The sequence below is a fragment of the Engystomops pustulosus genome, chromosome 2 (genome assembly GCF_040894005.1).
Source record: "Engystomops pustulosus chromosome 2, aEngPut4.maternal, whole genome shotgun sequence".
In the NCBI taxonomy this organism is placed as follows: domain Eukaryota; kingdom Metazoa; phylum Chordata; class Amphibia; order Anura; family Leptodactylidae; genus Engystomops; species Engystomops pustulosus.
Window position 1 is genome coordinate 126,429,828 of NC_092412.1, and position 17,001 is coordinate 126,446,828.

The 17,001-nt window shown below is 38.9% G+C and overlaps 1 protein-coding gene across 1 annotated transcript; it reads right to left on the bottom strand.

Annotated features, from left to right (window-relative positions):
- Positions 1 to 284: 284 nt before the first annotated feature.
- On the bottom strand, positions 285 to 17,001 carry BEND2 (BEN domain containing 2). The gene is made up of 11 exons (XM_072136309.1): positions 16,982 to 17,001; positions 16,415 to 16,565; positions 15,661 to 15,732; positions 14,419 to 14,493; positions 12,894 to 12,995; positions 11,096 to 11,615; positions 10,415 to 10,615; positions 7,432 to 7,553; positions 6,608 to 6,821; positions 5,988 to 6,191; positions 285 to 4,019 (listed from the first exon to the last, which is right to left on the bottom strand). The coding sequence occupies exons 2-11, from the start codon at positions 16,502 to 16,504 to the stop codon at positions 3,847 to 3,849; spliced, it is 1,773 nt and encodes a 590-aa protein (XP_071992410.1). The 5' UTR covers positions 16,505 to 16,565; positions 16,982 to 17,001; the 3' UTR covers positions 285 to 3,846.

Consider the following 17,001-nt stretch of genomic DNA (forward strand, 5'->3'; position numbering starts at 1 on the left):
GAGAGAGCTGTTCTATACTGCGGCAGCCGACGTATGACGTACTATTAAGCAACACGTTAGTAAAGGGTTAAGGGTTCCAAAGTTATAACTTCTTATAATGACACAGTGGTGATTTAAAAAACATCAGGCTTGGTCCCAAAGCCCTAAAATGCTAGGTCCTGAAGAGATTAAAAACCCCATAGCAACACAATAAGAAATAAAATGTAAAAATAATCTCCATATCTAATGTCCATTTATCTGAAAGGAGTCAGATTACATAATTCAGGGGCTACAAAACACAAAAGTTCTAAGAAGATTAGTTTATTGATAATGTCATTACCACAAAACATATCTTCAGATTAGTCAGACAACACAATAAAACTATACTTTGTTACAAAATGTAGATTTTATTTACACACAACACAGTATAATAAAAGAGTCATATCATAGATTTCATGAAAACCATAAAAAGTATTGGTGGTCTAAAACTAGAAAGATACCTAGCTTCACAAAAGCTAAATACAAGACTTACCTTTGCATAAGCTAACGGTTAGAAAGTCAACTAAATCATGGAAGTATATCAGCTACAGGTATAGAAACATTACACCTGACATGGCCAAGCTGAGGATATGCTCTCCATAGCCCAGTTCATTTTACTTCATGTAGAAGAATAGTGCAGGTTTTTCATGATGAAAACTGTCACAAGGCCTTGTTCACACAGTGCAGCTTTCTTCTACTCATTTGGGAAAAGTATACATGAATGGCTGAAAATTTCCATTCTATTATTTGATTGCAAGTTTTTTTTCACCAAACATTTGCAGCCAATTGAACATCCAAAACGAGAAAGCACGGAAAAGGGACCACACACACGTGTGCATTTCTTCCTACTCCATTCTACGAGAATCTGCTGAGCACACTTGCTAGGCAAACATTCAAATAGGTTTATATAGGCAGGGCAGGGAGTCCTCCACCTAGTGACACGTGGCTCACACATTAGTGGCCTGTACATCTAGAAGACGTGTAAGTTATATCCTGTAGAATACAGCTTATTCTGTATTGTGCAACCCAATGCTACATATGGATTATTTTCCATAGACTGAAGTAAAAAATTAAATTTTTTCACATATTTTAAGCATACATCTTCGGGATAAATAAATAGTTTCTCTGGTGCCATATTATAAATCTGTACTACACGGATCACTAATGAGTACGATTGTAAAGATTGTAGGAGCAGGAAAAAAAAAAAAAAAAAAAAAAAAAAAAAAAAAAAAGTGGTCACGCCAGATACCATATTATTAATAATTTAGGTGTTTTTTGTAGAAGACTTTTAGCAAAAACAATGGACAATGGAATATAGGGGGTTTCCACACATATATATCCTATTACGACACAAAAATGGCAAATTCAGTTCAAAGTCCCATACAATGTATCCTATGCTGTAAAACTACATTACGCTTTCCAATATGTATCCTTATTTTGGGAATAGGATGAGTCCAAAGATAGTGTAAACTAGATACATTTATTAGGCAGAATTGACAAGTTTATAAATTGTAGTAACAGGCAGTATAGAGCTTTAAAGGCCGTCTTGTCTATACATATAGTACAAGCACGTGAAGTCATTAGGGAGCACTAGAATAGATCGGCCTTTGTGTTCTCCATGTCATCCCAGACACCATGCTACTTTATGTGTACATTTTGATTTTTTTTTTTTGATTGGCAGGCTTGCAACATTCAGAATCCCTGCCAAACCATAATTGTTAATTAAACAATTCTTATGGGAGAAGATCAGAACATATGGAACTCAAAAGATTTAAAGGGCTTGTCTAGGATGGGTATATCCAGATTATATATTTTTTTTTTATTTAGGCTCAGCTTATACTTGCCTCAATCCAATGTGATGCGCTAGTCACTACCAGACCCTGTTGGTATACAGAAACAGCGTCCTGTGTTAGGCTGCAGCGTATGTGCTTTTGACGTGATGTCACCCCTGAGCCCCTGTATACTGACAAAGGAGGCAATGGACTGGAGATAAGGAAGGACCAATGTAAGTATAAGTGCTTACACCGCCAGGCCAATGGAATTAAACAACACCAGACAACTGCTTTAAAGATGTTGGTGTTCCTTTCTGAAAGGATAACATAAAATCAAAAAGTTGACTTGTGTGAACAGGGCCTTAATATTTCACAATGTGCCTAATCATTCACTTCACCAGGCATTACATTTAAGATTTTCTTTTTTCATTTACATAATCACAACATTGGCAACCAATTGAGAATATAACAAAAAAAAAAAAAAAATGTATGAAAAATCCCTGCAGTATTCTAGAAATAGTAAATACAGTACAGCACTTTTTATGTGTGGTTTATACAAATACAACATCTCAACAAATATATATTTTCTTCTAAATGTCTCTTAGACTAAAATCAAATTTATAAAAAAAAAAAAGAAAGCTAAAAACTCAATAAAAAAAACAAACCCCAAAACACTATGTAAAACCAATAAACCACAGATTAAGAACATTACAGTAAGCACTTTCATACGGTGTCAAAGGTTTGTTTTCAGGCTATATTTGACATTTCATGAAATCCATGGCATGGCTATAGCAATATTCTATGTCAGGCTGGACCCAGCATAGGATTCACATGAGAGCCTGAGCCTCTTGGTATATTAGGCAGATTGTGTGTCTTCGGGAAGGGAGTATCAAAACTGGTACACTTTGCAACCAGTTGTGGTAAATTTGCCTTATAGACTTTGTATTTGTCTTAAAAATTTCATCACATCTGTGCTTATGTAATGTGTATTTAAAAAGAAATTGGATAAAAAAAAAAAAAAAAAAAAAATCTCATTAATAAATGAACACATCTTCACCTCACTTTGCTACTCCAATGTTCTGGTTTAGATGCTGCCTGGATACCTACTGGACCTGGTGTCTAACAATACAAAGAACATTCTTGCTTAATCATTGGTACAGACAAATTTGCAGGTTTGCAGACGAATGGATATGTGGGTAACAGATTCATTTAGAATCACATCTAAGGTTGCAAAGGGGTTTTCTAGGAGAGAATTTTTTTTTTTTTGTCCAGTATGCCAAGACAATTGTGCTGCTGTGCAAAAACATACAGGGTGATCAAGCCGAGATATTCTTTACACAGCAGCTATTCCAGGGAAACTCTCTATTATTACTGAACAGTAAGAGACAGTTTTTTTTTTCAGAAAATGTTGACAGGGAAAACCATTTATTACCTTCTTATGCTGAAGTAACCTTGAATGGTCGAGGCTTAACTGCTGATTCTTCAGTAACCCTAATCCCTATCGCACTGAAGGCAATCAATAGTCTGTTTTGCAGACAACACCGCATTGCCTATTGGTCATGTATGGCAGCATATGCATACTTGGTGGCACTTTATAATAAAATAGACATCGATTTAGAACATTCATACCATAAAATAATATGACTGCTGGTGAACTCAACATTTTTGTTCTAAATTATTTTCTGTTACTTCAAAACAATAGAAATCCAGAAATGAATAGCTTCATAGACTGCTTTAAAATGACAGAACCACTTAGCTACATAATAAAAAAAGTCTATGAATTGCTATAGAATCAAGTATAGAACAAAGTTAAGTGGCAAATTGATTGCTGGGTAAAAACAATGGAATGAATATAACATCTAATTTCATAACCACAATAACCATCTCAGGCATAAATGATGTAAAACATGAATGTATAAGTTTGCACATTTTTTTGTATTGGACTGTATTTCCAAGTAGTCAGTAAAATTGGATCAGTAGAAAAACTTTTCAGTAGACCAAGGCACATCTCGGCACCAACCAGAATTTTCTCAGCATCAGGGGCCACTTCAGGTTGTCAAAACAAATGAGCAACATTGCCAAGAGAGGTCCTTCTCCGACTTTGTAACGTTGCCTTTTTCTGATCATGGCGTAGGCTCCGGATAGTGCTGTTAATCGCTGCCACACATGCTTTCCAGTCTTGGCCATTCTCCTTCAGATCAAATGCTGGGTAATTCTGCTGCAGGAAGTCTATAAAAAACAAACCAAACAGTACACTAAGACTAAAACAGCTATACTGAGGCAAAGTGAAAAGCTTTCTTTAGCCCCAGTTTGTATGTTAAGGCTCAGCCTCATTGTATAACACAGTTTTTCATGACACATAGTACTTCATGTTAGTAGTAAATTTTGGTTCATAGGTTTTGAATTTATTTATTTAAAAAAAACAAAAACCACAAAGCTAAAATTTGGCAATTTTTTGACAAATTCGTAATTTAAAATTTTTTAAAATGATCTGCTTTGGAGACTGACAGTAACTTATTTTAATGGTAAAACCAATATTGCCATCTCTAAACTCTGTTTTTTAAAACTCCTGTTATTCCTTTTTATTCCAAAATTTCTAAATTGAAATTTGTGGGATTATTTTTTTTTTAATAAGTTTGAAAAATAAAATTATTCAAGAGTAAACCCCTTAAACTATTTAAAACTGCTTTGAGAAAGATTAACCCTTTCAATGATGCATAGTAATTAAAACACAATGGAGGTGAAATTTAGAATGGTCTAATTTTGTTGGTTATGCACTCATTTAAAAAAGTACAATAAAGCCCAGAATGGGGTGGGTCAAACTAGAGTAAATTAGTACCCCAAAAAATTCACTTCTAAATAATAAAGAACAAATTACAAACAGTGATTTGAAAAAATGCTTTCTTTTATTAGTAAATCTACACGAGGAAGATGAAACTCAGAGAGTCTTAATGGTATGAACTTGGTCTCTGCATTGGTGGTCAGTCTGTGAAAAAAGAATTTGATCGTATAAGTGTCAAATAATGGTGACCTCGTGATAGTGTGGTGACGTAAACGTATTATCAAGGGCTTGATAATACGTTTACGTCACCACACTATCACGAGGTCACCATTATTTGACACTTATACGATCAAATTCTTTTTTCACAGACGTCAGTGCAGAGACCAAGTTCATACCATTAAGACTCTCTGAGTTTCATCTTCCTCGTGTAGATTTACTAATAAAAGAAAGCATTTTTTCAAATCACTGTTTGTAATTTGTTCTTTATGCACTCATTTAGCCATAGAATTTACACATTCCCAAAAGATAAAAGGATAAAACGTATCTTAAAATTTTTAATACAACGTTTCCCAAGTAAAGAGACATCCCACATGTGGACTTGTTGTATGGAAGCACAGCGGGACACAAAAGGGAAATAGGGCCATGCATCAGCCAGTTTTGTCCTATATGTAGCGGATTTTACTTTCCTCATTGGCACCCTTTTGTAGGCTATAAAATTTTTGTTTTTCCGTTTGTGGGGCCATATGATGGTATTTTTCTTGCGGGAAGTGCTGTATTTTTCAGTGATAACAATTTGGGGTTGTTATGCCCTGTTGTTGATAATTTACTAACTTTTATGGGGAGCAGAGGAGTAGAAAAGCATCAATTATGCAATTGATTTTTCCCTTTTTTTTGGTGTTCATCATATAGCCTAATAAAAGGTCTTATCTTTATTCTATGATCAGTATAATTACTGGATTACCATACTTAGATATTGTTTTTCACGTTTTACTTAAATTTGCAAAATAAAACCTAATGTGGGGGACAAAAAATATATCATTTTTGCATTGCCATCTTCCAAGTGGCATAATACTTTTGATAATACGACTGTGGAGTATAACTCTGGCCTGGTCTAATCACCAACAGTTTCATAAATCTCTCTAATGTGTCTGAACTTTCTAAAATTGTTTACTAGATCACAGATGTCACACTATTTTGCAGATCAGTAGATAAATGAGAAAACATTGTCGTCTGTCAGCTGAATGCACCTTTTTTGCCTCATGAAAGAGTTTGGTAGGTCATATGTATTATCAAGAAATGATAACTCATAATACTTTGACTATTATAAAAGACAAATAAAGCAACAACACATATACAATAACATGCAGTTCAAAAGTGGATGGATTGCATTAAAGAGTAGAACACAATACATTTACCTCTTAAAGCAGCAATTTTGTTGGAGTCTAATGGAAGGACACCACGTTCCACGTTTCCATAAACATTGCTTTTTACAAGAACTTCCTCTGGGAAGAGATGTCGGATCAAATACCTGGCAGAAAGTTCTGGACGAGACTTTCCTTTGCCAATATATATCACTGAGAACGGTAACAGCACATTTCTCCAAGGTTCACCAAAACTTTCTAAAGAGAAAAAAAAAAGTTTTAATATGTGTTGTCCAGTTTCAGCAAATAAATATTATGTATACATTTAAAATTTGTAAAATTTTCCAAAACAGATTCTGTATCAATTCCTCACGGTTTTCTAGATCCCTGCTTGCGGCCACTATACAGGAAGCTGGATTGTTTATATATAAAACAACGGTTACTGGTTTTGTGATGTCACACAGGTGCACAACACAGAGATTAATCAGAGCTGTGATAGAATGAAACATGCACCTGTGTGATACCACATGACCATGGGCTGTGGTTTATCTACAGGAAGTAGAAGCGGAGCTTGCAACTCTGAAATAGAATAGCACAATCCCTGGAAAATGTACATTTATTTAATCTCAAATCCCCAAAAATAAGTAAACAATCATTCTACATCTCAGAGTTACCTATGGGGTCTGAGGCTTTCTGTTTTGCAGACATTCCAATCCTCAGTGGTGATGCCCAGGTATCGTTCACTTTGTTATGAGCAGGTAAAGTGTTGGTCTGTGTAACATCTTGAACATCACCTGGAATATCCACCTCATTGTCCTCTTCCCGTGCATCATCAGAATCCAAGCAAATTGAATCATCCGGAACTTGAACTGTAGCTTTAGAACAAACCTACACAATCAAAAAGCAAAAAGTTAGGTCCTTTATTCACTTTAGGAAAAACTATTTCGGATGTAAACAATATATAGAATTTTTCACTCTGGGTACTGTCCTTGCCACACACTTGACTAGAGGATTGCAGACTACACATTGTGGGTAGATTCATTGGGGGAGATTTATCATCAAGTTTCTGAGGTAAAACTGTTCTAGTTGCTCATGGAAACCAATCAGAGCTCAGATTTAATTTTATAAACATATGTGGGGAAATGAAAGCGGAGCTCTGATTGGTTGCCATGAGGAACTAGAATGGTTTTAACCAAAAAGCTTATGATAAATTTCCCCCATTATGTCTTTTCCCCTAGTTTTGTGGCGCGCACACACATGCCTATATGGGCAGGCGGAGGATGTTAATCTTAATGAATCCCCTCAATTGTTTAGAGGATCCTTTCCTTTGTGGAAATAAAGGGTCATTTTTCAGCATATTTTTTCCCCTGTTGGGTGGCAAATAAGGTTAGAATTATTTTTAGTTTGTGTCACTGTCCAAAAAAGACTAAACCTTAGATCTCCTAAGCCTGACTGTCAGTTTGAATTGGTTGTATGATGATGAAAGAGGAAAACCTACTATATTTTTCTTTGATTCCAAATGCATGTATCGAATCAGGGCGTTAATATTTGTGGTGCAAGTTTTCCAGTCTTTTCCATTTTCGGCAAGATCACACTCAGGAAATATAAATGCCAGGAATTCTGCAAAAATAAATACAAATAAACAGTAGTTAAACTTATATTAAATAATATACAAATTGTGACAGAGCACCATGGGTATATGCCTGACCACCAAGAGGCTGACACTAGGTAGAAAAAGTTGTTGGCTCCACCTTGTGGGCTATACCTTCAGTCTACTTTCACACTGCCATGTGCTCACCTGGCCATACCCCGGCCGAGCACATTGTAGCGCGTTCCTTTACGCTCCACAAACTTGCGTGCGTACGGCCCCACTCGGCCAGTGTGACATGGGCTGTATGCTGATTAGTGCATGCAACAGCAGTTGGAGCAAAACATATAAAATAAACTCAAAATAAGAAAACTGAACAAACATGTCCTGAATCCACAGCAAATGCTTGGAAAACGACATAACATAAAAGGAGAGGATGGCATTTGTGTCCCCACTGCAGCAACAAGAAATGGATTTTATGGTAAATGCAGATATGCCCAGCACCATGGGATATACCAGAGCAGTCCCTTAAGGGAGGGGAACATGATGCCATGTGCACAACCTGAAGAACTTTACATCCCAGGGTGGAATTGGCAAAGGCCAGGGAACGAATTTGATAGAACTTACAGCCCTGTAAACCAAAGCGTGGCGACTCATCGTCCTATGGAGGAAAGAGGGGTGAAGAGTGCTCACCTCTCCCGGCCTTGTGTTAGCCAGGGATCCATCACATGGCCGTCTGAATGCACCCCAAGTCTTAAAGAATATTTTTGTCATCACAATGTGACGGCAGCTTAAGACTTCTGTGGTCAGTCCACTATTCCTAAACCACAGTGTGAGGATGGAACTCCAAGCATTATAATGATATATGATAAAAGGAACCCTTGCTCCTCTGTAGAACAGCAGTGCCAAACCTATCATGAATACAATGTCAGTACTGCACTTTAGTGGGGAAGAAGGGACACCATTCTCCATGACTGCGTCATTCATGATGAAGGGGGGTGGCATACCGGATGTGACGTCACCTCCACCCATGGGACTTGCCTGGCATTCTCCCATGCATGAGGGACACAATAAACATACAGGGTAGGTGGCGGCGCTCCAATTATGCCCCCACCTCATGATTGTCTGAGGGGGAGACAACGTGCTGTCACTACTAGGTACTCCTTTTGGAACAGCCCCCCTTGCTGTGTGCACATGGAATGGTGAGTGCCTTACAGTAGTGGGAGTGTCCCGAGAAGTTATAATTTTCTAATTGCACTGCCTTAACCCTCAGTCTAAATTAGTGTGGACCACTTTACTGTGCAGCGTCCAAGGGTGTTTTTGAATTCATGCATGTTATTCTACTGTTAAAGCCCTGTATGTAAAGTCCTTTAAGCGGGCCTCGGCTCCCAGTCCCTGAGGCTGAGCTAAGGAATAGGGAATGCTAGGGGCAGTGCTGACATCTTCCTCCTGACCTGGAGGTCTCCATGTATCTGAGGCTGGAATCCCTCTCTCTCTCCCCTGAGCATAGCCACGCACTTCTGATATCTACAGACCGGTAAGATCCAACTAACTTATTATATTTCAAGTGTGCAGTACTTTGATTTCACCAGCGAATATGCATCAGTGTAGGTTGTGCATTGGTTTCACTTGCTTTGAAAGGTTGGTAACCAAGCCTTTTGGGGTTTTGTTCTTTACGTATAGCAGTGACATATTGTTTGTTGGGGGGTTACACGTCTCAGATCCCCTGTGTGTGTATTTAAGTCTTATTTATTAAAAGTTATGTTTTATTACAAATTTCACCTCTTCTTATGCTGTGTTTTTGGTAAGTGAATAGTGTCTCCACCAATTTATCATTGGTGTGCTGACAGGGAATTGACACATATTGACTAGATTCCCATGATTGTTTCTTTATTGGAAGAAGTGGTCCAGAATTCATGCAGTGTTTATCACCTTTTAAGAAACCTTTCTATAAGAGGACAACCCCTTCTTGGTGGAGCTGTGCCACTCGAATCTTCTCAGTTAAGACATGTTCATTAAATGTATATATACCTCGAAGTAAACCTCACGACCGATAATGGCAATGTGGGTGACTGCATGCACATAAAAGATCTTACCACCTCCACGCACGGTACCTATGGTAGGTTCTACAAAACCTGGGAACTTGGACACAATTTCAACAATCTCCCTAATACATAAGCTTTCTCGTGGACTCAACATACACCCCTTTCCTTCTGGCTTTTGCCCCCACATATTTTTCAACCTTCACTGAGCTCCTTGTTCTACCTTCTCTAACTTTGTACTCTAATTTCTTGTTTTTTTGTGGAACCCTCTTGGGACCCCATAGAGTCATTGGGTATGCAGTATAAAATAAAAAGGATGAGTAAGTGGGCCTGGCTTGAATGTGGACTTTTTATGTATTTATTTTGGAAAAATATATTGACATTAAAGAGATCCTCCACAAAAACAAGACACACAAAACAAAAGCCCAATTTGATTAACAGTCAGTACAGCATCCAAGAGAAAGTTCTCACAATATACGAAATACAAACAATGTATAACCTGTAATCGTGAACTGTGTCATATGAACTGCAAATTGGATTTTATCTGTTTTACTCTACTTCGATAAAGCAAGAATGATAAAGATTAACAGTCAACATAACATGAAGCTATCCTTTTAGTTCTGGGTGCCTCTATTGCTTAATGTACCTCCCTTGTAGGGAGTCTCCCATTTTGGCAGCAGCCTGCCACCTGCAGAGCTTTTCCCTCCATTGCTCACAACAGGAGTCAGTAACCAATTGAAGGTGAAAATATAAGGCAATATAGGGTTCATAGTTTAAGCCTGATGTATAGATCTTTTTTTCTGTCCGAAGAGTCACTTTAACTATTCAATAATCATTCCAATGTACACTACCTCTTATTGCAGCAACCTTGTTAGCATCAAGTGCCATCAGTCCTTGAATGCTTGATCCATTGGTACCGCTCAACAATGCCTCCTTAGTGAACAATGCACGGACGAGGTAACGGGCAGCATACTTTGGCTGAGTCTTCTGTCTTGCTTTCATCAAGACACTGCCTGGGACTTTGATGTTCCGATTCGGATCTCCAAGGAACTCTGGAAACATGGCAATGGAAGTATAAAATATCACAAGCTGCAAAGACTAGAAGGCTAAACTACTAATCCAACACCACTGAAATAATGAAAAAGGTATCATGGAGTATAATGGCAGAGTATGTGATTTCTTGAGATAATCCCTGTAAAGGAGTATCAACTGTACACAGGAAATATTACAAGCTGGGGATAACAAAGCTTTATATACACTAGTCCACCTCACTACACAAAGTAGTAGTCATACATGCAATGCTGGCTCTACCTCTAGCAGCCTCCATTAGCCACATTCATTGCATACATGACCACCTCTAAATTTCTCTCCACTGTGAATTAAAATGGTGCTTGTTTCCTCATAATACAACTATCAGAGATCATAAATTCAATAGGTAATATCATATTTTCATAGAGAAACCTCTAAAGTAAAAAGAAAGAGTTATGTGTTCCAGCTACAAAATTAATGTACGGGAAAGTATTGTCACTCACCAAATATTGGAACTAGCTGAACTGAAGATGAAGGTAGTTCTTCACTGGTGATAATCTTTTGCCCTGTAATACTTGGCACCATCACTGGCTCATCCTCTGCAATAGCTACTCCAGCATTTTTCTGACTTATTGATGAACTTGCAAGAGGTGCAGTGATCATTGGAGGGGAAGAACAAGTACTTTCAGGTAAGGTTTCTATTTTTACTTCTTTATTATCTTCATCCGATACAGTAATGATGGACTGTAAAGAATGTGTAGATACAATGGTAGGTAGAGGTGGACTTGATCTGAGAAGAGTCTGCGGAGTCTCCTTTGGAAGAGATATTGAAGGAGCAGGATTAAACTTTGGTGAAATTAGATGGTGCAGTTTTCTCTCCTCATCTTGGTTTCGAGGTTGGCTTGGAGAGTTTCTCGGAGGCTGCAGAATCAGTGAATTTGGGATTCTTTGGTTAAGTTTCTGTAACCTCACATGACCTTGGGATGATGGCTGAGTACTTCTGGTTTGAAAATTTACAGGCCTCTGTGCAGCCATAGTAAAACAAAAGGTTAAAAAAAAAAAACAAAGTTTTATTTTCCATTGCATTTTTGATCTTAAAAAAATAAAATAACTTTGAAAATAACTTTGATGCTGCAGTCACGTGCTGCCCCACTCCCTCTACCTACATGTGCACAATTTAATATCATCTGTAGACAGAACAGGTAATATGACAGATCACACCTTGCACAGTCCCATTAGTATGAGATGGGTTCGCAGCAGGGGCGCAACTAGGAGAGACAGGGCCCCATAGAAGAATTCTGAATGGTGCCCCCATTTCTGCTTAAAAATATACATATTACACACGCAGTGAACCACATCGGTACTGTGGAATAAAAGGCTTGTCTTTATTTCAGCTAGGGTACATCATGTTTTTCGTAAGTATGATGTGTGGACTTACAATAAAATACACTCCCCTTTCACACCAGCCCGGGTTGCTATGGGGACGTTGATAGTATCCGTGCAATGTCTTCATGTGACGTGTCACATGATTGTGTCATGTGACTTTTAACTCCACCTACCATGGAGGATTTTGCCATCATCTAATGGAGGTGTACAAGGTAATGGAGGCTGGGTTTTCTGGTTGTCTACCTATTCCATCTTGCCTGCTCCCGGATGACCGGTGTTTGGGGGAGCATCTACATACTATGTACATATATATGTGTAATGACGTGTGTTGGTTTGAGATCTTGACTAAGACGCGATATCGTCGATCCATGTTTTTTGCTACCCGCGAGATGTACCCCAGCTGAAATAAAGACAAGCCTTTTATTGCACAGTACCGCTGTGGTTCACTATGAGCATCGCTAATTCTTCATGTGTTGCCATACACACACATACATGTTATGTAAATATCATACTGTACAACATGCAGCATAATATGTATATAAATGGTGAAAATCCTCCATTCTTCAGTATCAGGTCAGCTGACGGGGCCCCCTGATACTGCAGGCCCCACCACAGTAGTTACGCCCCTGGTTGACAGACTCACAGGAGTCAGAATGATTGCCTGGCAAAATCACTGAACCTACAGTTCACAAGGAGATATTTCATAGAAAGCAGTGGTATAGTGACATCTCTAGGGACACAGATTCATATGTAAAACACATATTGTGCCCCAGTAACAATTTTTTAGACAAATATGCAAATATGTTTTCCACAATGCAATAAGGAAAATATTGCCTTATTGAAGAAATTTTGTTTTAAGTTATGAATATCTTATTTACTAAAGGCCAAGTAAAATAGAATAGATAAAAAACTTACAGGCTTAAAATGTGGCTTCATCCGGGCATGATGCATCTCAGATACCTTTTTCTGGAGTAAATCCATCTTCTTATCCAATTTGAGGACCATTTCATACATAGCCTAAAATGACGTATTTTTACATTCAGTTGCATTTTGGTGAGCCAACACTTAAAGATAACTATGATCTGCTAAAGAAACTTGGTGTTGCATTGTAACCATGTTCACAATCAATTTTTGCATTGTTGTGATATTAAAATGTTCACTAGCTTAGAAACACTACCATTCCTTTAAACTTGGATCATAGGCTACACATTTACTTATGAATAGACCAATAGTACAGAACGGAGAAACAGACTACAGTAATAGTACAGAAACATAATACAAATACCGTATATACTTGAGTATAAGCAGAGTTTTTCAGCACTAAAATGTGCTGGAAAACATTAACTCAGCTTATACCCGAGTCTATATAAGTGTACTCACCTTCTGACGCCACCCCGGGATGTACACCGATGCTCTGGCTCCCTCTCTACGTGCGATGCTGTTGCTCGAGCTGTGACGTCAGCAGCTAGATGACATCACAGTGTGTGCCGAAGGTTGCGCACACACTAGAACGTCAGCAAGCCGTTGACATCACAGCTCGAGCGACGGCACCACACGGAAAAGGGAGCCGGAGCATCGTTGGACAGATGAGGACCTCCTGGCAGGCGTCGGAAGGCGAGTACACTTTTATTTTTCTTATAGGCTGGGCAGGGGCTGGGCTAGGACCAATGCATTTCCTACCCTTGGCTTATAGTCAAGTCAATAGTTTCTTCAGTTTTTTGTGTTAAAATTAGGTACCTCAGCTTATACTCGGGTCGGCTTATACTCAAGTATATATGGTAATGTGAAATCCTATAGTGATTTCCTTATAAAACAAGCTGGTGTAGCAACCAGTTAATAACCTGACTTTTCATCACGGTGTCAGCAGTTTTTACTATCTGGGAAAGCATCCATACATATCATTATTAATAATAATAATCATCTTTATTTCTATAGCGTGATCAAATTCCGAAGCGCTTTACAAATCATAGGGGACATATACAAAAATAATATTACATTACAGAGCACAAACATTCATATGGAACAATAGAAGTGAGAGCCCTGCTTGCAAGATACATTGGTGCATGTAAATCTGTTAATGTAACAGTGCATGTAATGACTATATACATAAATACTTGTATGTGTTTTAATACTATTATAAGCTCTCATCTCATACTGTCCTGTGCACTGTATGGCAGAAGTTACTTTGGTCAGGATGAGATGCTTTCATTTTTCTCTGAAACTTCTCTACTTATACCCCTGCTTAGATGCAACACTGTACAGTATACTGGTGCACAACTGCAGGAATATGAGAGTTTTCAGATCCTTAGGAGATGAAGTGAAAATATTTCCTGGAATACAGTTACTGATAAGTCATCAATATTTTTTATTTCAGCAAAACCCTTCAAACAATGCAAAAGCTGTGATTGTGTGGAGAAATAATGTGCTCATCCTTCGGTACCTGGCAATAGCTGAGAACTTCTGTGAGTGTAGGCATCTGTTCTCCAGTGTAAGAGACGTCTGATATGATGCTTGCCTGATGAAAAAGAAAAAAAAAAAAATGTTCAGGTCTGTTGCGGGGCACCACCATCTTTAAATTGAGTCTGCAGCTCTTAACATGTCAGAAAAAGAGGGAGAAATAGTCAGATGTGGCTTTATATTTTTGAAGAGTAAAACTGCCTCTACAAGCGTCGAGCAGCTACAATTCAGGGCGTCGAGCAGCCTCTGTGAGCTCTTGGGCTAAAGCTACTCCATGCTCGAGAATGAAGTGCCGTCCCCCAGGGATTCCATACTGCCTGTGAATGCAGTGGCACGGCCCTTGGAGGTGCAGAGTCTCTCTGCATGTTGTCGGCTAGAGGGAGATCCTGCAGTGCAGCCTACACAGGGATTTTATCAAGAAGTACCTAAGGTAAACCTTCATCTAACATCTCTACCTTACAAGGACATGGTCTCACTTTTTTTCTCCCTCCACTTGACCCTGGAGAACGATCAACCCAAGTCTATAACTGATTGGCCAGGATAAAATGCGAACACCTATGCAAAAATTGTGTAGAAGCTAACATGGGTGTATAAAATTGTCTACGCGAAACTATTGTCATTTACACCTCAAATGCTGTGCGCCACATTTATTAAAGGTTTTAGACCATTTTTAGGCAATTTTACATATGCTTGGTTATACAGTGCTGTGGCCTGCAGGAAAATGGTCCTTACGTCAAAAAATTCAATATTGTGGCACAGCAAACTAGACCAACTAATAGGTGGTGCAAAGAACAACTCTCCAGTCTTGGCTACCTTTACATGAATTGTCACGCATTGTGCGGCTGTACACACAGAAAAAAATAGATGTTCTATCGATCTTCTATCTATCTTGTGGCATCGTCCCGCCACCGTGTGCATATTGCGATTGTCGTGTGAATGAAGCCTTATACTGCACAAGAAGAATCATCCAGCATCAGACACAGTGATTAATCTGATCGCAACAACTGTCTAGTACTACTGTGCACTGGTTTAAAGACCAAAACATTAATACATCTACCCCAGTATATCCAGAAAACGAAAAGTGATCTGTGCAAAAATGCCAGGGTGGTGTCAATTCATATGGGAAGACGGCATGTTCACGGGAGTACAGAGATACATGAGATACTTGTGAAAAATCTTACCAATAGATGCAAAATAACGATAGAAAAGAGAAAACCAGACTTACATTCTCATATTCAGCCTCATAGTCATACTCTGAGTGGTTGATTTCTTCATATTCTTCACCTTGCATACCTATCTGCACACCAAGACAAAAGCGAATTCACACAGCATTAGTGCATTACAAAAAAAAATTAAAAAATGTAATGGATTAAACTAATGTGAAATAAGCTGGACAGAAGGAAAAATGGATAAATAAACAATGTAGATTCCAAGCTTGCTTGCATATGTACTTACAGGAGGGGCATCACATATATCCCCAAGATCGGGGATGAATGATTGATCAGGCAAGACACCAGACCTGCTCCTTACCAGTAGGAGCACAAGGTTTCATACATCCTGTAAGCCAATCCAGAAGTCAATCCAGAAGTCAATGCAGTGCAGAATGGAGGTATGTCCTGTACTCCTTTGACTTTTATGGGACTTTTGAATCCTGAACGTCCAAGTGGTATGGAGTCGCTCAAGTTAATGTGTTTGACTCTCCCCCTATCAGAGACCCCTATGTATATATAAGCAAATTCTTGTACATGAAAAATCCATTAATGGCCAATTTGTATTCCTTTGGATAGGAGAGATCCATAAAAAAAAGTTTCAGACTAGGTGCATGAAAACGTGTGTAGGGGCTAACGTGTTGTCACTAAAGAACCCCTTTAGATACTGTGACAATTTCATATTTTAGTATTTTCCCAACTATATACTTTTTTCTAGCCTTGCAATTATTGGGGTAAAGCGGATGCTAATGCTATAACCACTATACGTACCATCGTTTCTGACATCAAGTTGTTAACTTTCCGGCGTTTGTGTGGAATGCGAAATTCCATCTCCTCAGTGGCATTGACATCACTCTGCATGGCGAGGGGTAGACGATACGTGTCCAGCAGGAAGCAGTCACTGATTGAAGATTTGCATCTTCTAAAATGGAAGCAAAACATTGAAAGCGCCAAAATGCATAAAGGCAACTCTTCAGTATAAACTAGTGCCCAGAGATGTGCCCCTGCCATACCAGTGGGTACCCTCAGTCAGGGTGCAGCCCATGGCATGCAGAGGAAACCCAGGATGCTTGTCATGTAATTAAAGACGCGACCGCTAGTGGGCGCCACTGCCCCTAGAGGCTAGATGTGACTCTTCTGTATGGTGTGAAACAACCTCTGAGGGGGAATGGACACAATGATCCCTCGGGATGGGACCTCCCTGCCGCTCTCTTGTGTAACACGGAGTATTAGGTAGTGTCAGGCAGGGCTCAGGACGTACTATATGCAGAGGCCATTACTCCCCCTCCACCCATAGCGCACAATGTAAACAAGCTGCCCGTCCCACCCCCCGCATACACAGAACACACCGGGCGGGG